This window comes from Rhineura floridana, chromosome 1, assembly GCF_030035675.1.
Source record: "Rhineura floridana isolate rRhiFlo1 chromosome 1, rRhiFlo1.hap2, whole genome shotgun sequence".
In the NCBI taxonomy this organism is placed as follows: domain Eukaryota; kingdom Metazoa; phylum Chordata; class Lepidosauria; order Squamata; family Rhineuridae; genus Rhineura; species Rhineura floridana.
Window position 1 is genome coordinate 140,938,421 of NC_084480.1, and position 22,246 is coordinate 140,960,666.

The window sequence follows — 22,246 nt, forward strand, 5'->3', positions numbered from 1 at the left end:
GTGGGCAAACACTGGCTAGCCCTGTAGTAGAGCCATTTTTATGTTTTTATTGCTAGTGGAAAGTTACCACTGTTTGCACACATCATGGCTTCAAGCAACACTTCTTTCCACAGCCATGGAAAAAAGTTACCTACACGTTTGTGCTGCTTGGCTAATCTTGCTTTGGCCTCTTCAAGCTCCTTTTGGATCATCACCACATGTTTGTTCATCTTACGAATTGTTGAGTGCAAGATTTCCCAGATATAAAACCTAGCAGAGAAAGAATGGACACTTTTGTTCATAAAATAGACTTTCGCTTGTGTCAGCCATAAGGCTAACATACACATAGTATATACCCTCATGTAAAGCTGGCTATAACGTGCAAGACACAGAATGCTGTAGATTAGGAACAAACAACTTGTATCATCACTAGATCTTTCTTAAAATTGATTTTAAAGGGCACTTCACAAATGATGTTTGACATGTACTGTAAATATATATCTAGAGGTATCAAGTGTAAACACAACAATTCTGTTTGCAACCTTGTGTGTATCATGGAGGTACATTTGACAGAACTGGCTTTGGCTGAAGCTTCTTGTCAACCACATCCAGGTATTCCCTCCCATAAACAGAAGTTGTGGAAGTTTAAAAAAAAATCTTCATGTGAGTTTCAAAAAGCCAGGTGAAAGACTGTTTACTCAATGCAAACAGTTATTTTGAGGAAGTTAAAAGGGATCTGCTGCCAGTAATATTCAAATTTGTGCTAGTTTCAGAATCACAACCCAAAGAATTTATATTTAGAAAGAAAGAAAGAAAGAAAGAAAGAAAGAAAGGGGTGATTTACAACTAGTTACCTAGTAAAATCATGAGCCAGCTCTGAAGAGAAAATCCAGTTTGCTACTGCAGCGCAGTCCACAATCCGTGTGCGAATCATCTTATCTACCAGCACAGCAATCATCTGTATTGTAAGGGAAGCAAATGCCTCTTGATCAGTTTATCAAAAGCAGGAGCTCACTTATTGATGAGAGCAGCAGATTAGGCAGAGCAAGGCACCTCTGCCCTTCCTGCTCAACTATCTTATAGCGGTGACAACTCAAGAGGCACCATCAAATGCTGTGTTTCCTAAACTTCTGAACATTGAGGCACACTTTTTATTCTGCATTCTGGAGTGCAAGAGTGGGATGTACCTCCAATTTTAATTCAGAATAAATAAAAAGCTTGCAACACTAAGAACAACTTGCCCTGGGAGGAGCCTACTCCCTTGTGTTTCTGTGCAAATCACTCACCGCTGAAGGTGTATCCCCCTTTGACGGGGAGGCAATATTAACTGTGTTATCCTGCAACCTACAATTTTAATCTAAAGAAAACTGTGCGCCAGGCATCAAAATTGTACCTTAATGGATTTGTTTTAAAAACCTAGTGTCTAAGGCACTTCATATAATCACTCAAAGTTTGGGAAACGTTGCTATACAGGAATAATAATGAGCTATCTTACAAGGTTATTGCAAAGATTACAGAGGTAATTAATATATGTGGAGAGCTGTGAATACTCAAGAAGTATTATTACATGGTTCTTAGGCTTACTCTCCAAACTGATTTTATGAATCATATACAGGCATACCCCGCTTAAAGTAGCTTCACTTAAAGTAGCCTCGCTATAAAGTACATGCTCCATACTCCACCATACCCCGCTTAAAGTATGCGCGCTTTGCAATAACAGACACTTTATTGGCATGACACCACTGCCATCTAGTGGTGATTGCGTGCAGTACAAGTGAAGATAACTGCTTCACTTTAAGTACATTTTCACTTAAAGTACACTCTCCGGTCCCATTGCGAACGTTAAAGCGGGGTATGCCTGTATCTCATCTCAAACACATCATGAATACTGTGATATACAGCTTATGTACAATCAGTGCAGAGACTGCAATTCAAAGACCAGGAAGAGAAAGCGAACTGCAGACTAGGCAGTAAGGACAAAATGGGCAGTAGGAAGTGAAAGACACAGAAAGAAGAAAAACAAACCTGAAATATTTTCCATGGTTTTAGGGTTCAGCAGCACACACCTAAGTCTCCTACCACCAATGGAACTTACAAGGTACGTATACCAAAAGGAAGCACACTTCAGTTTTCTATACTGAAAGGTGAAGGTGTTAAGCTCTTTTGGGATGAGTGAACCATATAAATATATTCACTCTTACCTGTGGATGATTCTTCCATACTTCATACATAACTCTGAGGACATGGAGCTTTCCTTCATCACTTTCTGCCAGAGTTTTGAAGACTTCACGAAATCTTATCAGACAGAAAAAACAGCAATGAAGGGATGTTATTGCATTCTCTTTCCTTGGCCTTGCCTTGCCACTCAACAGCTGATCGCCTAAGCAGTGTTGCAGCTCATCTTGGATGCATAGCTGTTGAATGGCAAGACCAGGAGGAAGGGAGAAGAGAACCAGATATTTCTGTTCTCTCCATTTCCAGTGACCTAGAGGAGAGCCCCGCTCAAAACAGGAAAAGGCAAGAACTCTGTACTGGAGACTGGCAGAGCAGAGATTCAACAAGTGCTTTCTGTTGACAACCAGCAAGGTAATCTGGGGGTATCCTCCACTTCATCTCAAGCATCTCCTCCACAGCCACCTGTTGACCATACATAAAATGAGACAGTACAGCAGTGCCATCTTGTCTATGACCAGGAGTAATGCACTTAGGCAGGTACTGCTGCTACCCTAGACGCCCACAGGTTCAGCATGAAACGAGAGAAAACTGCACTCCAACTCTTCCCACAATTTATCAATCACCTATCACATCGTCTTTGTGCATCAATTCCAGGCTGCTTCTTCAAAAAACACTTGAAAATGGCTATATGCCAGAGGAGTAATGTGCTGCCAATAGTATAAACAACTTTATGATCATACTTACTTTCCCAGAGCACTGAAGGAGTGACTGAATGATTTAGCAGCCAAATGCAGCAGTGTCTGGACAAATACCTCTATTTTTAAAGGATTGAAGGAGAAGCCTTCATCTGGAGGAAGAAAATTAAATTTGAGTCAGTACTTCTAATGCATCCTTTAAATCAGGTCTATAAAAGCTTCAGCATTTTTCTGCCTTTCTTCTTAAAAAATATTTGTCTATGCCTACTTTAACCAAAGGTATATATGAACGATGGGGTCAATGCATTTCATAATGGATTTAACATAATACTCCAATTTTAATTCAAATGAAGATCAAGTAAGAGTAATTTATCTCAAATATGACTATGCTTATGTAGTTATATGGCTACTAATGTTAAACATCCACCCACTGGAGTTTAGCTGATGAATTGAGTCAATACTGTTTAACAAATAAATTGTAGCACCTAGAAAATTAGACTACCGAAAGCAGGCCTAGCTTAGTCCTCTTTTTTGCATGTTCACTTAAAGAGACAATTCAAATTAATCAGTTTTGGTGAAAATGAAGGGTATGGCCAATATCCAAAGAACCATGAAGCCTTTGGCATAACCCTTTAGTCCCCAGTATCCTACTGTTAATGAAACCTAAATACATGTAGTTGAAGTATAGGCATATTCTTCCCGGATTTACATTAGCTTCCATTTTCGTCCCTTGTGTCATTCTTTGTAAAGCATCTAATAGAAATGGTGCTATATAAACATCCAGTGCTGTGAAGCTAATCTGCAGGGGGGGGGGTGAGACAGAGACTGACTGGAGGTGTCAGATGTCCAAAGAAAGCTAAGAATTCCACAGGGCTTGTACAAACTCTTTGCTTAAGCCTTGGTAGTTCTTGGATCCTGGACTCTGCATTCAGATAAAATGACATTGCTACTTCATATTTCAACAGAACAGTAAAGAAATCTTAAATACAGGAGAAATTAGGAATACATGATTGTAGCTATCAGAAGTGTTTACCATCATCATCATCCTGATTAGGATTGGGCACATCCTTCAGAATAGTGAAGATTTCGTCAATGCTTGCTTTATTTTTAATGGCAATGTTTAAGCAAAGTGCAACATTGTATCCTGGAAGAGACTCTACAAATAAAGATAGAAGCAAAGATGCTTTGTTCAAAAGTTAGGCTTTTTTTCCCTCACAAAAAAACACTACAGTGAAGTTACTATGAAGCCCTTTTCCTTGGAAGTCACAATCTGAAGCCTTCCAGGACAAGGTATTAATAGAACTAACACCCAAGTCAAAATTCACCCTCCTATCTCTCACCAATCTAGACTTTAGTTTTAAAACGTGTAAGACTGAACACACTGATCCAGGGTGCCTGCACACTTATGTGTTGGCTTGGTTGTCTGCTCAGCAGTTTGCTAGACTCCTTAAACTCTTTTCAGCTCCTTCAGATTTAAAAACTGGTTCAGAAAATCAGCTACAGACCTGCTACGCTGGACTATGGCAAAACAGATGCAGACTTGAATGGTAGAGTAGGAGCTGCTCGTAGGCCACTATGGACTTTTTAGAGGAAGAGCAGGCTTAGTGTAATAAAACAAACTGTGCCAAAGCACTTCACAGTTCTCTTGTAATTCTTACAACACCCCTGTAATATAGGTCAGTTTTCATTATCCCCATATTGCAAATGGAAGTTGAGGCTGTGAGAGTTTTACATCACCAAGGTCACCTGGTGAGTTTATGGCAGAGGCAAGATGAGAACCAGGACTTCCGCAATTCATAGGTCAGTTTCTAACCGACTCTGACCAGTGGTTCCCAAGCATTTTCTCCCATGGACTACTTAAAACTTGCTGATGATCTTGGCGGACCACTACATGGTTTTTCTGCCTGCTACAGCAATTCTAATGCACTGTGCTAGATGCTGCATGGTTTTTTAGTTGTATTTTTATTGCTTCCTTTATTTCTTACATTGTATTTTACTGTATTACAATTTGCAATAAAGCAATAAAATACTACGAAAAATTAGTAAGAATATTCAATGCGGACATGCTGCGGACCATCTGAATGAAGCTTGTAACCACAGTTTGGGAACTTCTGCACTAGACTATACCAACTCTCAATAGATGATTCAACAAAACTAGTCCAACTATTTAAAAGAAAGAAGTCGACAACCACAAGTATAGCCCATATACATACTGTTACTTTCATCTCCATATTTATAAATACATGCTGGATTTGCAGGAGTTAGGACTGAAAAAGTAGCAGGAACAATATCTACTATACACTGATGGTAGGAAAGCCTGAAAAAAAAACCAAGTAAAAGATTTTACAGAACATGAACAAGTGATTCTCCTATTGTGATATTATACTATGGACAAAACCAAATCAAGCATTCCTGAACTGTGAACCAACGTCAGTGTTCTGATTATAAGACTAAATACAGAATCAACTGTGCTTCACACTGAAATGGGAAGCGAACATTCAGAAGTATAATTATGTCATCCATACCCAGTTCCTAAATATATTTACACAAGTGTCTGTTCTACTGATAGGTTCACTTGTTCATATGATCAATTGTTTTCAGTCCAGTTAATTTTATATTTATTTTTTGGCCATTAGACATTACAAAACAAAGAACTGACACAGAGGAATCTAAACTTAAGACAAAAAAAATTCTTTAAATTCATTCAGCAACATTCTTTTTTACTAACTGCCTTTTCTTGCAATTGAGTGCTTCAACTACTGGTTCCTTCATGTTATTGGGACAAATAACCATCTTCATGGTGCTTCACGTTTCACTCAAATACTCCATTTAATCTAAAAGGAATAAGTGTCCTATTCCTGGACATACAGGGCTGTATTCAACTAATTTATTGTGCTAGCAAAAGCCACTGCAAGGACTCCTGCTAGCACAGCACAACGGGATTTTCCCCACTCTCGTCCCACCGCAACCACCCCAAATCTGCTCTGGAGGGTCAGGAGAACCCCCAGAACACCATTGGGGGGGAGGGGGGAGACGTAGGGAGACCAAAGCTGAAATGCTTGCACCAACAGAATGATGTCCTTAGCACAACACTGAATGCAACCTACAAAGACTAAGAAAATGCTATTGATTTAAAGTGGGAATTGAATTTATCTCATATAAAGTTCTTCCACCCTTTAGCAAGTGCATTAAGTTGGAATTAATGCGTTACACCTATCTTGTACCCCTTTAGCAATTTTAATGTCTCACTCACCTCATGCATTTTTCCAAAACTTCTCTTACAAATTTAGGTCTGGGCTTGTCAAGATCCTCAGAAAGACAGTCTGACCTATCATTGAACAAAATTATGCAATTGCCATTACTTAGAAAAGCATATATAGGTTAATCTTTCTAATATGCACTGATAAGGCACCTTTAACCTCCACTGTAGTGCTTCTCTTGCTCTCTGCAGAGTCAGAGCCATCAGGAAGCTAATACAGGAATGGGGATTACAGTTTGTGGCAGTAAAGTTATTTTCACATAATCTGCTATAAAAAAGAACATTTTTAACCACATATTTGTCAACTAACCAACTTTTCAGAGAGGTCACTGAGAATATTACTTTTGTAAATTAGACTAATTTGCAGAATTTAACACCATTGGGATATTTGAAATAGGAGTGTATATTGTAAAAAAGGAGTTAATTAGAACCATTTCAGTAATTATCTAGAAATAAAAATTTACTGAAATAAATGCAAATCAGTTAAGAAAGTAATGAGAAATACTTACCAATCCTCCCAACTCCAACGGAATTGAAAATTACTCAAATGGTGGGAAAACCAATTAATGAACCTTTATGGGGGAAAAAAAGTTTCACTAACTCCCTTATGGCCAGACCATAGCAATTCTGTTACATTATTCACACTACATCCTAGGCATTACAAGGAATGCCACAATCTACTTCATTGAAATAGATTCATGGAAGTACTAGTTGTGAAGCTTAAGGGAATCCAGAATGCTTAATAAATTAAGACTAGGGTGCAGAATGCACAAACCTGTCAGAAAACTGGATTTTCCTGAAGAGATCAGGTATCTAGTTCTAAGTATCTTTGATATTTGTACCAACAAACTAATTATGTAGTTCAGTTCAAGAAACTTAGACAATAGCTTTGGCAATAATATCTAATACTCACAAGTGCACTTTTAGCTGTTTCTGCACCTCTATCAAACTAAATTGTACTTGGCTGCCTCTGCTCATTACTAGGTAAGTAAGAAATGTTCTTCGATAGTCACTGTGATCATAAAACAAGATGGTTCGACAGCTATACATTGATTCAGTTTAACTGAGGTGATGAAGCCTGATTCATAAACCCTTCAGAAAGGCGAGTACATTTACTTACCTGTCTACACAAGTAGTATTCATTGTATCCAGACGCATGTACAGCATTTCTGTGGCTTGTGCAAGCTGTAAGTTTCTATTTAAGGAATAATATGGATGAATCTTAATATTTTAACTCTCCATTTATTCTTGAAAGAGAGGGCTTTTGTGCCCAAAGTCAGAGTGCTAAGCTACTGAATCAGACTCAAATAATGTATCTCAGGTCGAGACACTTTTGACAGGAAGAGCAATAGTTTATCTGGGTTGCCTTTGCCATGTAGAATTAGACTTCTGGGTACCTTTCCTATTTTTACCTGATGAGTAAGATTGGTGACCAATGAAAACATTTTTAGTCGCAAATTTCTTTTCAGATATTATTCAAAATATTTGCATCTTCAATCAATTGATTTCTAATTCAGCTAAGAACAGAAAATGCGTTAACATTTTTTCCTCAAAAAATTGAGGAATACTAATTGGTATGAGTTGTTCAGAAGAAAGGATACAACTTGGGGTAAAGAGCCAGGTTGAAGTTTACAAAGTTCTATAAGAAGCGTAGTGTACATGACTTCAGTGTGTGGTGGAACAGGAAGCTGAAATAGCTCAGCAAAGATTACCTGGGGGGGAAACCATGACAAAGGTATGATGAAATGCATACCTATCCTGTCTGAATATTGGTATCAGCAGGCATTGTTAACATTGTCTGACAACTTTTGAAGTACAATGGTGAAATGATCCCTCAAAAATACCTTAAGTAAAAAACATGCATATTATTTATCACGTTTATGTTCTGTCCCCCACCCCCTCAATCATTTCATCCTCACAACAACCCTATGAGGCAAATTAGGCTGAGAGAGGCCCAAGGTCACCAATGAGCTGGATGGGCCAGTGTGTATTTGAAATCTAGTCTGATGCTTTAACTACTGCTCCACAGCAGTTATATAGCCAGGGATATTTCTTCAATATTAAATATGCTTATTTATTCAAGCTCTTGGCTAAGAAACTGCTATCACAAGGAGAGATCCCCAGATTTCAAAACACCACTGAGCCCAGACAGATAATCATTTTACTACACATCTTCTCCAGGGCCGGATTAAGACATGCTGAGGCCCTAAGCCATGTCAAGATTCAGAAGCCCAATACCATAAAAAATAAAGAAGAAAGTATATTACTTTATAATAGAAAGGGTAATGAAAAAGTAAATGGTAACCCACTGCATTTGCTTATATACATAGGCAAAGGTGCAATGAAAAACAACTGAATAAAACATACTTCTTGCAAAAAGCTTTATTTGCATTATCAAATATCTTATGATTTCTTAATTAGCATATATGAAACTGAAGACTTTTACTTTATAGAGCACAAGAACAATTACAGAGATTAGAACTTTTTTAAGGGAAGTACAATGTATTTATTTATTTATTTGAACATAAGAAGAGCCTGCTGGATCAGGCCAATTGCCCAACCAGTCCAGCATCCTGTTCTCACAGTGGCCAATCAGATGCCCATGAGAAACCTGCAAGCACTGGTATTTGGAAGCCTACTGCATCAACCATGGAGGCACAGCAGAGCCATCATGGCTTGTAGCCACTGATAGCCCTACCCTCGATGAATTTATCTAATCGTTTTTAAAAGCAAACTCTGTAGTTTAACTATGTGAAGAAATGCTTTCATTTGTCTGTCCTGAATTTTCCAACATTCAGCTTCGTTGGATGTCCAGAAGTTCTACAGGGAGAAAAACTTTTCTCTATCCACTTTTCTCCATGCCATGCCTAATTTTATACACTTGTATCATGGCATCTCTTACCTTTTCTCCAAGCTAAAAAGTCCCAAATGCTGCAACCATTCCTTATAGGGGAGATGTTCCATCCCTTTGATCATTTTGGTTGTCCTTTTCTGACCCTGTTCTGACTCCCCAATATCCTTTTTGAGCCAAGGCGACCAGAACTGTACCACAGATTTATCATTATGATGGGCAAGCTTTATTTTCAATACTTTTGCTAATAATCCCTGCATGGAATTTATCTTCTTCACAGCTGCTGCACACTGGGTTGATATCCTCACCGAGCTATCCACTACAACCCCAGGGTCTCGTTCCTAGTCAGTCAATGATACTTCAGACCCCATGAGTGCATATGTGAAATTAAGGCGGGTGCCCCAATATGCTTAACTTTACTGTTGATTACATTCAATTGCATTTGCCATTTTACCACCCATTCAATCCTTTTGGAGCTCTTCACAATCCCCCCCCTTTATTAACAACCCTGAACAATTTAGTATCAGCAGCAAACTTGGCCTCAGTACTGCTCACTCCTAACTCTAGGTTGTTCATGAACAAGCTAAAAAGCACAGGTCCCAATACTGATCCTTGGGGGACTCTACATTACTCCACTGGTAGAATTGTCCATTTATTCCTATTCTCTGCTTTCTGTTTCCTAGCCAGTTCCTGATCCACAAGAGGACCTCTCCTCTTATTCCATGACTACTAAGCTTACTCAGGAGTCGTTGATGAGGTACTTTGTTGAAAGCTTTTTGAAAGTCCAAGTACATTATATCCACTGAATCACCTTTATCTATATGGTTGTTGTCACTGTCAAAGAACTCTAATAGATTAGTGAGACCAGACTGACCCTTGAAGAAGCCATGCTGGTTCTGCTTCACCAAGGTCTGTTCTTCTATACGCTTGGTTATTTTATCTTTAATATTACTTTCCACCAGTTTTCGCAAGAGACACATTCGAGTAACTGGCCTGTAGTTTCCAGGATTGCCCTGGGATCCCTTTTTAAAAATTGGTGTTACATTGACCACTTTCTAAGTCCTTGGGTATGGAGCAGGATCGAGGTACAAGTTACGTATTTTTGTTACAAGATCAGCAATTTTGTATTTGAGTTCTTTGAGAAATCTCAGGTGGATGCCATCCAGACCTGGCAACCTGTCAGTTTTTATTTTGTCTATTAAGCCTAGAGGTTTGCCTGTCTATCATCACCACTATCTGCCTCAGTTCCTCAGACTCCCTTCCTGCAAGTTAGTTCAGGCACAGTGGTAGTCCATGACTGTCATGGGCCTGTTTTGATAATTTTTTAACTGCCCTTCAAGCTGCTGATTTTCCCTCTTCTGACATCCAGTTTCAAAACTTTTCTTACGTGTTAAAGAAGCTTCTTCTCTCTGATAGTTTGTAATTCCTACAATACAACCCCCCTATATTTTTGTCTCCCCCCCAATATTGAGGCTGGTTACAGGCCTGTCTGGTGGTATATGGAGGGGTGGGTGTGGGAAAGTGGTGATGATGGAGGTGATAGTGGAGGTGATGCCTGGTATGGAACAGGGACTTTAGAATGTATTGGTAGGCTAGCTCCGATTGTCTCTTCTTGAGGATGGAGGTGAAGTTGGGCAACCTGTGGATGATGCAAGTAGTCCAGCAGCCTTGGAAGGGAAGTTGATGGGACTGGGTGTGGATTAGGATGGGGAAGTCAGCGTTCAGAATTTTGGTGGTGAATTTTATATGACAGGTTATTTAAGCCAAAGCGATTTCAGTTATAGTAAGTCTTCTTAGTTGTCTCTAACATATTTAGAGGCCCTTGATAATGTAAGGCCCTAAGCCATGGCTTACTTAGCTTGTTCCTAAATCTGGCACTGGTCTTCTCATATATATATATATATATACACCTGTAGTGTGGAAAGATACAGAATAATAGAGAAAATGCAACTCAGAGGCCACTTGAAGATCTATATGAACTCAATCTGTCCTTAGGAAACCTTTTTTTCTTTTTCTTTTTTAAGGAGAATAGTTTCTGTCCTGCTCTTTCACAAGATCAAAGAGGATCTTCTGTTTGCTGGGCAATTAGGGTACAACAGACTCATCTCCTTTTCCTGTACAGCTGTTTCTTAGCAAATGAATTATTGCAAATTAGCAAGGGCAGGGGGATAAAAATTCCAGAAATTTCCCAACCAGGGATTTGGAAGGGCGGGATGGGAGGGGAGAAGAGGGAGATTTATGTTAGGTTTTAAGAAACTGGGGCTGCACACACATCCTTGCTATGCCTTGAGAGTGGGCTCTAGGCACCCGTTTGTGAGTCCTATAAGCTTCTGCAACGGCTTCAGAAGTATTTCAATTAAATTCTGGTTAATTTTAAATAAACTCTTAAACCCAGAATTCTATATGCTGCACAGCCACTCCTCTAAAGCACGTACACACAATCTATGCAGTCAGTTTTGTTTCTCTGACTATTACAAGAGCAAGAGCACACGATAAGGCACAGTGCCAAGTCTTACGGCAACATAGCACTGGGGAAAAAATCATTACTGAATAGAAAAGCTGCATATACTGGAATTTAAAACGTAAGAAGTAAAGGCATTTTGTAAGTGAAAAAGGTTACCTCAACTATATGATAGTTCAGAGGTATCTTGTTATTCCCCGGGTAGCTCAGTAGCTGGGCAGCACTAGAGAAAAAAGGCAGACTCAGTGATTCAAGCATGATAAAAAAATGCCAATACATAAAAAGGTAAGTTAGGAAACTAACAAAGACTTTGCCATTAAACACACTTTTAGTTAAGTGCATGTGTATCAATCAGTTATATAAAAAAAGGCACCAAAGTGACACTAAGACACTCAAGTGCAGAAATTATGCATGCCAATATAACAATACAAATTAAAAATGATTCAGAGTATTTGCATATATCTCCTGAAAATAGCTTTTCATTGACTGGAATGAGAGATCTGTATGCTACTGTTCCAGAAACTGAGAAAACAAAACAAGGTTTGCATTTTGAAAGTATTATTTTGTGAGCTTATTGTCAAGACACAATTTGATAAAGAACATTTCCTATTGCAAGCAAAGTGGACAGCAGCAATCTTCCAGGATGCTAAGAGTCTTTCTTTACAGCTACTCACATTTGATCACTTCTATTTTTACAGTTCCTCAACTTTTGGGGGACTGCTTTCAAATACAAAAGTCAAAATTAGAAGGGCAGATCTCCTTCCACAACCTAAATCAGACATCGCTGGAAAGCTGATATGGTTATTGCTCAAGGCCATCCTCAGAGCATTTTGTCCCAGAAGGGGACAGTATTTCAAGAGGCCCCTCTCTTTTTTCCAACCACCTCCTTGGTGGCTGGACATTTTATTTCAGGAGATATTTTATCCTGATTATTTTTCATTAAGAATATCCTTATAGGGTTCATTTTAAAGTTTAAGACATTTTAGTAGGTGTCTCTCCCTGAGATAGGCAAGATAATTTATCTGATTTTTATCAGAGGTTTATAAGATCTTGCAACCGCAAAAAGACGGCCTTAGAGGGTAGCAAAGGGTCACCACCTATAAGATGGTTGTGTGAAGACACTTGAACACTATTGTGAAACACAGTTTTATATTTATTCTAAGCCATTTATAAAAACTTACAGGGTGCAGTTTGAAAAAAATAGATGCACACGTAGAAGAGTTCCATCGAGGTTTTTCACAGCAGCAATTGATACAGGGACAAGCGGCTTTTTAAACTGCAGTGGATTTGATCTATCTTCGCCCCATGTGCATATAATGCCCTCTTTGGCCACACTCCTCAGAAAATAATAAGGTAAGGCAGGTAGAAAACACAGAAGTGTTTTGATCCCCTAATGCTTACCCTGTATGATAGCAAAGAGCTCTTACCAGTTCTTCCTCTCCTTCCAGTGTGATTTGATGATGCAGTGAAGATTTTCTTCTATCACAAATCTTTCAGCGGAATGGCTGCCAGGCATAACAGGACCCTGAGGAAGGAATTAAGAAATGTCAGAAGTGAGTGACACAGCCTCAAAGTCAATTTTAATCAAACTAAATGACAAAGTCTGGACACATTATTGCCGTTATAGCTTTGTCAACAGTTCAAACATAATACAATTTATTGTTCCTGGGGTTTAAACGTAAGCATTTCCAAAATGCTAAAAAGGGCCTGCCTCATAGTGAGTTTTGCTGCTGTTAAAAAACAGGCCAGGTTCCAAAGAACTGTGAAACCAGTTCCATGAGCACAAGGAGGCTTTAGATTTCTTCTTCTTCAAGCAGCAGCACTGAATGACCTACACCATATGAAAAGCTACTTTTGAAACTGAGAGGAGTCTCAAAAAAGCAATTTGTATCTTATGCAGGAGTGGGACAGGCGATTCAAAGAAAAAAAGTCACTGAGCAAGCCTCATGCCAGCCTAAGCAGTTCTTTGCCTAAAACTGTCCAAGGCCCAAAACTAACCACAAAACCAAAGTTTCAGATTAGAGATAAGACAATACTTGGTATCCCCGATATGAATCTCTCTCTCTCTCTTACAGCTGAGGATATTATATCATTTTTCTCCATGGGATTTAAACTGAAGGCACACTTCACTCTTACACATAACTCACCTCAGGATCATCGGTGTAGTCAAACATTCTGAAGATAACTCTTGGCACTGGGTAAACTGAATCTTCAGTGTGAGGTGGAGGAGTAAAGGGAGGCAGGTTGTGCTGAAGTGCTTCACACAGCACATTATCAAAAGCAAGGTATGGTCTTGGGATATGCCTTTCTTGCCAGCAATCTTTTTTCAGCTTCTGACCCTGAGCCCAAAGGCAATCCAAGTACTGAAAAATAAAAGTACCCATCAGCCATTTCTTTTTCATGCAGACGATCATCCCCTGCAAACAGAATGGTGTTGTTTTTTTTGAAAGTCACCCATCCACTCCATTGTCTGATCGGAAAGTTAACTTCACATCCCTGAAAACATCCTTTTGCCCTCAGTACTCAGCCAGGACCTGAAGCAGAAGGTGGCTAAGCTGTGCTCCTCCACACGTTGTTTGGCTGAAACTCCCATCAGCCCCAGTCAGCACAGCCAATGGTCAGGAGATGATGGAAGTTGCAGTCCAGCAACATCTGGATGGACTATAGGTTAGCCACCCCAATCTAAAGAACCACGTAAGTAGGTTATGGTTTGGGATTTGGAAACAGCAGCCCATAATGCTACATGGCAAATCATTTTTGAAACAGAGGTGACTTACAAAAGCAGATTACAATATGGCAATGTGATCTACAATTTTTAAAAATGCTGCCAAAATCCACTAGATATGTCCAGACTCTCACAGCAGCATTTTGGATCTTGGCTATTGTTAATAGTTTAGTGGCCACCCATCTGGCACCTAAAACCCATGATTTTGAAGCCACTGAACTATCTAAGCAGTTCATAGAGTTACAGATGCTTAAAAACAATTTCAGGGGCGGGGGGAACAGAATGAGAAGAATTTAAGAAATATTCTTTTGTTTTATTATATTTACATCCCAAAAGAGAGAGGATTTGATAGGACTTCTCACTGGAGGTCCACCAGATGCCAACAGTATCAGCTTTTTATTGGCAGACAAAACAATTTTCATTTTCCAAGGCTTTTGAATGAATTAGTGAATTTTAAAAATATATTTAATTTGCATTTTATCTTGTTATTGTCAACCTCCCTGGAAGCTCTGCCGAAGGACAATATATATTAAAGTAAAATTCTTCAGATGCATGTGGTGATATGGACTAAAACCCAAATGATATTTACCTCTTCTTGTGGATGTGGTTTATCAGCAGACCAAACTTGTAACATGGGTACATGAATCTTCTGACGCCGTCTGACATAAAGAGAAAAAAACCCGAACATTCTAAGTATGATTGATATCTGACCAGAATTCCATTTCTAAAATACCATAAGAGAAAATATCAAAGTTATTCAAAGTTATTCAAACAAGCAAGTAATGATCAAAACAGGGGTGGCTTGCTGCCATAGTAGGATAGGCATGTGTTTCCAATGAGCAAATTCACAGCTCAGGGTTTTTCTTGGTATGGATGAATGGAGCTGCTTGTGCTTGGTCCTTGTTGACACACTGGAGACATCTCTTTTTAGAAAAGCCCTGTGGAAGGAAAACTCTTCAAACTATAAGTATATAAGAGCTGGGGTACCTTTTTCTGGGGTTGGGGCTAACTGTGAGGTAACATCCCCCATCCTGATTTCGTTGACTGGTGGATAGTAGGGCACCCAGCAGCAAAGTGTCAATATGGGCAAAATGGGGCCCCCTCTGATCCCACAGCAACAAACCCTCCGCAAGCACAAATGCATTTAAGGCTCAGAATACGAACATAAGATTGTCAGACATAGACATACCTAGTTAGAACATCTACAACAAAGGCCTAGGGGTGTAAATTTGGATACGATGGTACGAGGGTCTCAACATCCTTGGGCGGAATCCCTCCCTTCTAATTTTCTGCAGTATCTGGCTTCTGCAGTCAGCACCCCTATAGAGGGCCTCCTGCCTGCCCAGTAACGCTTGCCAGTGTTTAGTCCAGTAGTGTTTTGGGCGCTTTTTACACTGGACATGTCTTCCCTGTGCCTCTCCTGTGTTATACCGTTCTGATTCCCCTGCTTGTGGGAAACCTTTGCTGGTGGTGGGAAGCTGTGCTTCCCAATCTGGGCATATAGGGACTGAGCTTGACCCGTGGGGTAGGCCTACTTCTCCAACGTCCGGCTCCTCATTGTGAGGCCCTCCCAGTTCCCTGCTGGGAACTGTGGCTCATCCCTCGCCCTCCGTCCCCCTGATCATTCTCACCAGTCCCGCACGGCCAATAACACCAGGCACAGGAAACCTCAGGCCTGGATTTGCCAAGGAGCTGCACTCTCACACTGCTGAGAACAGACAATCCCCAGACAGGGCTCTGTTGGCTTAACAGGGCTACTACGCCCTCCACGCCTCAGTCACATGCAAGATGGGAGTCCAAAGGTCCCCTGCCATGAAAACGCCTCCCCTTTTCACAAGTCCAACACTTCAGGAGAAAGGGAAAGGGAGACACAGACAATTCTCATTCATGCAGGGCCCTTTGGCAGCTTAGATGCCTACGAACTCCTCATTCAGAGCAGGGTGGTAGACGCCAGAGTGCAGGCTTATTAAACCACTGATTCACTCAGCCGACGTTCAGCGACCACGAGGTCTCCCAAGGGTCTTAAACTGACACGGGGGAAGAGTCCTGAGTAATAAGCCAAAACATCCCAAGGACCCCCTTACTCACATACACAAGCACCACACTTGCTCCAGCTCCACCAACCTACAGTCATTGGCACCCAACAAGTTATTTCATAGCCCAATGTAAAATTTATACTCGCTCCAGATGCATCCACCCACACTGCAGCTTTTGAGCTTGAAGGCTTTATTTGTTGTCACTGGAACTGCTGGCCAGGAACACACAGACAGACACACAAAAGATAGATTTCTCTGTCCCCTGGAGCTGAGTACAGCAACCAGGCTGTTCAGTATGGAGCTGACGGGTCAGGCACCCAGAGCCCCAAGCCTCCCCTCAAATGGCCCTGTTTAGGGAGTTTTTAACTGAGGTCTCCATGCTCACAGTATGGCGCCCAGGGGTTTTGATAGAGGCTCAGCAGCTGCTAGGCAGCCAACTCCATCTGTCCATCCAAGTCACGGCACCAAAATTGTGCTCCAAAGACCACTGGGAGAGGGGCCACCAAGGACCTTCTCTGCCCAAAATGTACCATTGGTCTCACCTGAAAGGTGATTTTCATAGGAGGGGGCCATCACCGTGGGGAAGTAGTTCCACCTATCGTGCGAAGGCAAGAATGTTTTTGAAGTCAAGACTAGGGACGTCATGCCCCTCCCACTCTCCAGTTCATTCGTAGCGAGTCTAAAAAGAGATATCTAAAAATAGAAGAACAAGGCCAACAGGCCCGCCAGGAAAATAACATAATAGTCACATGCATAACAACATGACTCACATAACTACATAACATAACAGAACTAAAAGTCTTGACTTCACTCTTATATTTAAATATAATAGCGTAACAATAACATGTAACCCATTGATAAAATGTCTAGTCATCCTCTAACTGGGAGGGTCATGATGGCCCCCTCCTATGAAAATCACCTTTCAGGTGAGACCAATGGTACATTTTCCATAGGAGGGGGGCCATCACCGTGGGATGTACCAAAGCAACCCATATAGGGAGGGACCACCCACACGTTAATCCACATTAAGAACCTGTTGCAACACTCGTCTGCCAAAAGATGCATCAGCAGAGGCATAACGATCAATTTTATAATGCCTTATGAACGAGTGTGGGGTAGACCAGACTGCAGCCCTACAAATATCGGCAACAGGAGCATTAGTGGCAAAAGCAGCCGAGGTGGCAGCTGACCTGGTAGAATGAGCCGTTATACTAGCTGGAACTGACAGCTTCAGGGACTCATATGCTAAAGTAATGCATGCCCTTAACCAACGGGATAAGGTAGGATTGGATACTTTATGCCCCATAGACCTTGGATGAAAGGATACAAACAGAGACTCCGTTCGTCGAATCTCTTGGGTCCTAGACAGGTAGGTCTTGAGAGCCCTCCGGACATCCAACGAATGCCAAGCCTTCTCGAGAGGATGGGTAGGATTCGGGCAAAAGGAAGGCAAAACAATGTCCTGGTTGCAATGAAAAACTGAATCGACCTTGGGACGAAAGGAAGGGTCAGTCTTCAGCACAACAGAGTCCTTATGGAAGACGCAGAGGTGTCTAGCAGAAGACAATGCGCCCAACTCCGAAACGCGTCTGGCAGATGTGATTGCGATCAGAAACAGGACCTTGAAGGACAGTATACGTAGGGGCACAGTCCTGATGGGTTCAAACGGAGGGCGTTGCAAAGCCTGCAGAACTTTCGGCAAACTCCATGAGGGGAACCGATGGACAACAGCCGGAGAGCGTAGGGCGACTCCCCTCAAAAAACGTTTGATGAACGGATGTGAGGAGATATGATCTCCAGGAGAGGACACTGAGAGAATGGATGACAGAGTAGATGCATGTCGACGTAGAGTGTTGAGTCGAAGTCCCATCATAAAGCCACTATGGAGAAATTGGAGCACCTGGTGCACATTGGCCTGGGATGGATCGTGGTGGTGGGACTGACACCACTTGGAGAAAGCCACCCAGGTATGTTGATAAATGCGAGTGGTAGATGGTCTTCTCGAGGCCAAAATAATATCAATCACAGCGTCAGACAGTCCAGCTGACCTCAAGTGTCTCCGTTCAAACGCCACGCTGTTAGATTGAGCCAAGTAGGGTCCTGGTGCAGTACTGGACCCTGGGATAAGAGGTCTGGCGTTACTGGAAGTGTCCAAGGATCCATCATTGACATTGCCAGAAGATCTGAGAACCACGGACGGCGTGGCCAAAATGGTGCTATCAGAACCAGCTGTGCCCTTTCGGTTCGCGCCTTCCTCAAGGTTTTGGCTAACAATGGTATGGGAGGAAAGGCGTACAATAGACCGTCTGGCCACGGTGTTGTCAGAGCATCCACTGCTTCTGCTGTTGAGTCCAGGTATCGGGCAAAGTACCTGGGAAGCTGGCAATTGTGACTGGAAGCAAACAGGTCGACTGAGAGGGCGCCGAACCGACACTGGAGACGATGGAAAATGGCTGGATGAAGTTTCCATTCTCCCGGGAAGACCTGTTGTCTGCTGAGCCAGTCTGCTGTCACATTCCAAATCCCTCCGAGGTGCTCTGCTTTCAGGGATTGTAGATGTTGTTCTGCCCAGACAAAGATGAGGGAGGCTAAGTCCTGCAGAGGACGAGACCTGGTGCCCCCCTGTCTGTTCAAATGTGATTTTACACACGTGTTGTCTGTTCGAATGAGCACATGATGCAAAGGGAACAGAGACTGAAAATGACATAGAGCCAAGTGGACAGCCTTTAGTTCCAGCCAGTTGATGCTTCGAGATTGCTCTGCGTTGGGCCAAACCCCTTGAACGTACTGGGAGTTGCAGTGGGCTCCCCAACCTGTGAGGCTGGCGTCTGTGGTCACGATGGTTCTGCGGCGTTCTCTGAACGACGTGCCCTTGGAGAGATGTTGAACCTTGGTCCACCAGCGGAAGGAGAGGCGCAGAGCGGGGCTCAAACGAACTTTGCGATGGTTGGAGCTGGCAATGTCTTTTTGAAAAGGCAACAGAGTCCACTGAAGGGGCCGAGTGTGGGCTCGAGCCCAGGGCACAATGTGGATTGTGGAGATAAACATCCCGAGCGCTCTGGCGAGTAGCATGACGTCTGCGGATGTTTGTTGCATCAGGGACCTTGCGATGCTTGTGATGGCAGTGATGCGATCTGGAGCCAGGAAGACCATTGCCTGCAGCGTGTCCAACATTGCCCCAAGGTGTAGTAGGCGTTGGGTTGGTTGGAGATGGCTTTTGTCGAAGTTGACAAGCCAGCCGTAGGTCTGCAAAACATTGAGGGTGATCATTAAATGATGATGAGCCAGCTCCTCAGACTTGGACCGTATCAGCAGATCATCCAAATATGGGTAGATATGAACCCCTTGGGTCCGAAGGTAAGCCACTAGGATGAGTAGCACCTTGGTAAATACTCTTGGAGCAGAGGATTGAAAATGTTGGTGGCCAAAGGCAAACCGAAGAAACTTTCTGTGGGCTATGCAAATGGGCACATGGAGATACGCTTCCTTAAGGTCGATAGAAGCCAGGAAGTCTCCTTCATGCAGACTCTCGGTAATGGAATGGAGAGATTCCATTTTGAACGTGCGGTATGTTACAAAACGGTTGACAAACTTGAGGTCCAATACCGCCCTCCAAGATAAATCTCGTTTTGGCACAGCAAATAGGAGGGAGTACACCCCTTCCGACCTCTCAGTTGTGGGAACTGGCTCTATTGCCGCTATGTCCAAGAGGTGATGTATAGCTGTCTGCATGATGTTGTGCCTGGCTGGTGCCCTTGGGCAAGAAGACGGATGGAATCTGTCTGATGGGGTTGCCCAGAACTCTATGGTATAGCCGTAAGTGAAAAGGTCCCTGATCCAGGAGACCGTAGTAAGGCGCAGCCATCGATCTCCAAAATTAAGTAATCTGCCACCTATGGGAAGGGCGTTAATGCTACTTGTGTAGGCGAGGGCCTCCCCTATATGAGGACGATGAGTTGCCCCTGCGCCCTTGGTACTGACCTCTGCCCTGGAGGCGTCGGTTCCAGGAGCCCCTGAATACGTTGGAGTCATAGGGTCTGAAGTCGCGGCCTCGTCCTCCTGGCCGCGTTCCTCGAAAGGACTGGTTAGAACGAAAGGAGGAAAATCGCCTGAAGGGCCTGTGGTCGATGTTCTTGACTGTGGCCAGAACCAGTTTTTGGGCGTATTTTGGATCAACCAGAACTGCCTTTAGAGCTTCCTCGCCGAAGAGTAGAGATCCGGAGTAAGGAGCCTTGGACAGGTTCAGTCTGGCCGCCGAATCAGCTTGCCAGTGGCGAAGCCAGAGGGTGCGACGAGCGACTATTTGAGTCGTCATGGCTCGTGCCCCTAATTGAGTGGCATCCAAAGTGGCATCGGCCACAAAAGCTGCTGTCTTACGTAATTTCGATAGTGCTCTTCTGAGGGCGACAGGATCAGGGTTAGCATCCCCAATGTAAAATTTATACTCGCTCCAGATGCATCCACCCACACTGCAGCTTTTGAGCTTGAAGGCTTTATTTGTTGTCACTGGAACTGCCGGCCAGGAACACACAGACAGACACACAAAAGATAGATTTCTCTGTCCCCTGGAGCTGACGGGTCATAGACAAGCTAAGAGGCTGTTCAGTATGGAGCTGACGGGTCAGGCACCCAGAGCCCCAAGCCTCCCCTCAAATGGCCCTGTTTAGGGAGTTTTTAACTGAGGTCTCCATGCTCACAGTATGGCGCCCAGGGGTTTTGATAGAGGCTCAGCAGCTGCTAGGCAGCCAACTCCATCTGTCCATCCAAGTCACGGCACCAAAATTGTGCTCCAAAGACCACTGGGAGAGGGGCCACCAAGGACCTTCTCTGCCCAAAATATGCCAAGCAGAACTTTATAAAGTGATTACATGTCATACAGATGTCACAGCGAAAAAGCACATCTTATAACCATATATAGCAATACTTACACCCTTTAGGGTGGTCACCTTCCCTATTGTTGCCCTGCCCATCCATGTGCCAGGTTGGTACCCGCCTCTTATCTGAGATCTGGCAGTTCTGTATTCCAGTTTGTACGATCCCCAAAACCCAGCTTAGAAACAGTGGACTGCAGCTTGACATTTTAAGCTAACACTTGATGTGAAATCTTTTGCTTGACCACAACTTCTCTTTTCCCTTTTCTTGGTTCAGTTCCAAGCTGCTAGCTAGCATCACTCATTTCCTTTGTGGCTGCAAAACGTACCTTAAGATGTGATAGAAAGCCTCCCAGCTCTTATAAGCAATTATAAGCATATTGGTTATAGAATGCATATTGATTATCAGAAAGGCCAAAGTTCATTATTCTTTCACAGCCCCTAAGCTAAACGTTAAGACTTCAGAACCCACACTTTTTATATTACGTGTTAACCATGAAGACTTCAGCCCAATTTAAAGCAAAGTACGATAAACGTTTTAGGGCATAATCCAGCAACAAGTTCTTCTGCACAAGTCCTACTGAAACAGTGCAAGAATATATCAGTAGTGCTCTTATGGAGTTCCCAGTTCAATGGAGCTTGCACAAAAGAACTTCCTGCAGGACTGTGTCTATTTTTCCCACACCAGTCATAGACAAGCTAAGAGGATAGCAACAGCCTGAAGGCTGCCCAGGCCCATAGTCTTAACACTGGCCTCTTGCATACCATAGTTTTCAAATTAGGAATCAGTCTTAGCATGTGCTTTTCTCCCCAATCCCATCCTTCATTTTCCTTAATGACAGTTCTGTTTTACATGTGTATTGATGCAAACCAAAGTTAATGCAAACCAGGATCCCTCATAAATCAAACGAAGTATTGCTCTAAGAGATGCTACCATGGTTCCTGTTTAATTTTGGATGAGCTTTAACTGTGACATACTCTGCAGAGACTGGTTATGATTGATGGGTTAGAAATATTAAAAAAAAAAGAAGTGTCCCAAAGCTGCCTGAGGTATGAAATCAAATATTTTTGCTGATGATCAGAAACAATGTTAACTTAGGTTACATCTTAAAATCTGAAGTGTCTGTTTTATCTCTGGGTTGTACCCAACACTGTAGCTCCTCCTATGCAACAGACTTTCAAACACTCCGTTGA

General features: G+C 42.3%; 2 protein-coding genes across 4 annotated transcripts in view; both read right to left on the minus strand.

Moving 5' to 3' along the window:
• Window positions 1-22,246, minus strand: part of NCBP1 (nuclear cap binding protein subunit 1) — a 43,439-nt gene that overhangs the window by 4,324 nt on the left and 16,869 nt on the right. For 2 of the 3 annotated variants that reach the window (XM_061634168.1, XM_061634176.1), the window contains 14 exons: window positions 14,735-14,804; window positions 13,568-13,783; window positions 12,848-12,945; window positions 11,580-11,643; window positions 7,710-7,820; window positions 7,229-7,293; window positions 6,618-6,680; window positions 6,103-6,177; window positions 5,063-5,166; window positions 3,883-4,005; window positions 2,899-3,001; window positions 2,181-2,274; window positions 834-937; window positions 135-249 (listed from right to left, as the gene is read on the minus strand). In XM_061634168.1, coding sequence (XP_061490152.1) covers window positions 135-249; window positions 834-937; window positions 2,181-2,274; window positions 2,899-3,001; window positions 3,883-4,005; window positions 5,063-5,166; window positions 6,103-6,177; window positions 6,618-6,680; window positions 7,229-7,293; window positions 7,710-7,820; window positions 11,580-11,643; window positions 12,848-12,945; window positions 13,568-13,783; window positions 14,735-14,804 — 1,405 coding nt within the window. Of the gene's footprint in view, window positions 1-134; window positions 250-833; window positions 938-2,180; window positions 2,275-2,898; window positions 3,002-3,882; window positions 4,006-5,062; window positions 5,167-6,102; window positions 6,178-6,617; window positions 6,681-7,228; window positions 7,294-7,709; window positions 7,821-11,579; window positions 11,644-12,847; window positions 12,946-13,567; window positions 13,784-14,734; window positions 14,805-16,723; window positions 16,805-22,246 lie in introns of those variants that run through there. The other variant, XM_061634186.1, reaches the window with a different exon arrangement.
• LOC133388043 (uncharacterized) lies at window positions 16,954-20,758 on the minus strand. Its single transcript, XM_061634154.1, has 2 exons — window positions 20,163-20,758; window positions 16,954-19,427 (listed from the first exon to the last, which is right to left on the minus strand). The coding sequence occupies exons 1-2, from the start codon at window positions 20,494-20,496 to the stop codon at window positions 17,197-17,199; spliced, it is 2,565 nt and encodes an 854-aa protein (XP_061490138.1). The 5' UTR covers window positions 20,497-20,758; the 3' UTR covers window positions 16,954-17,196.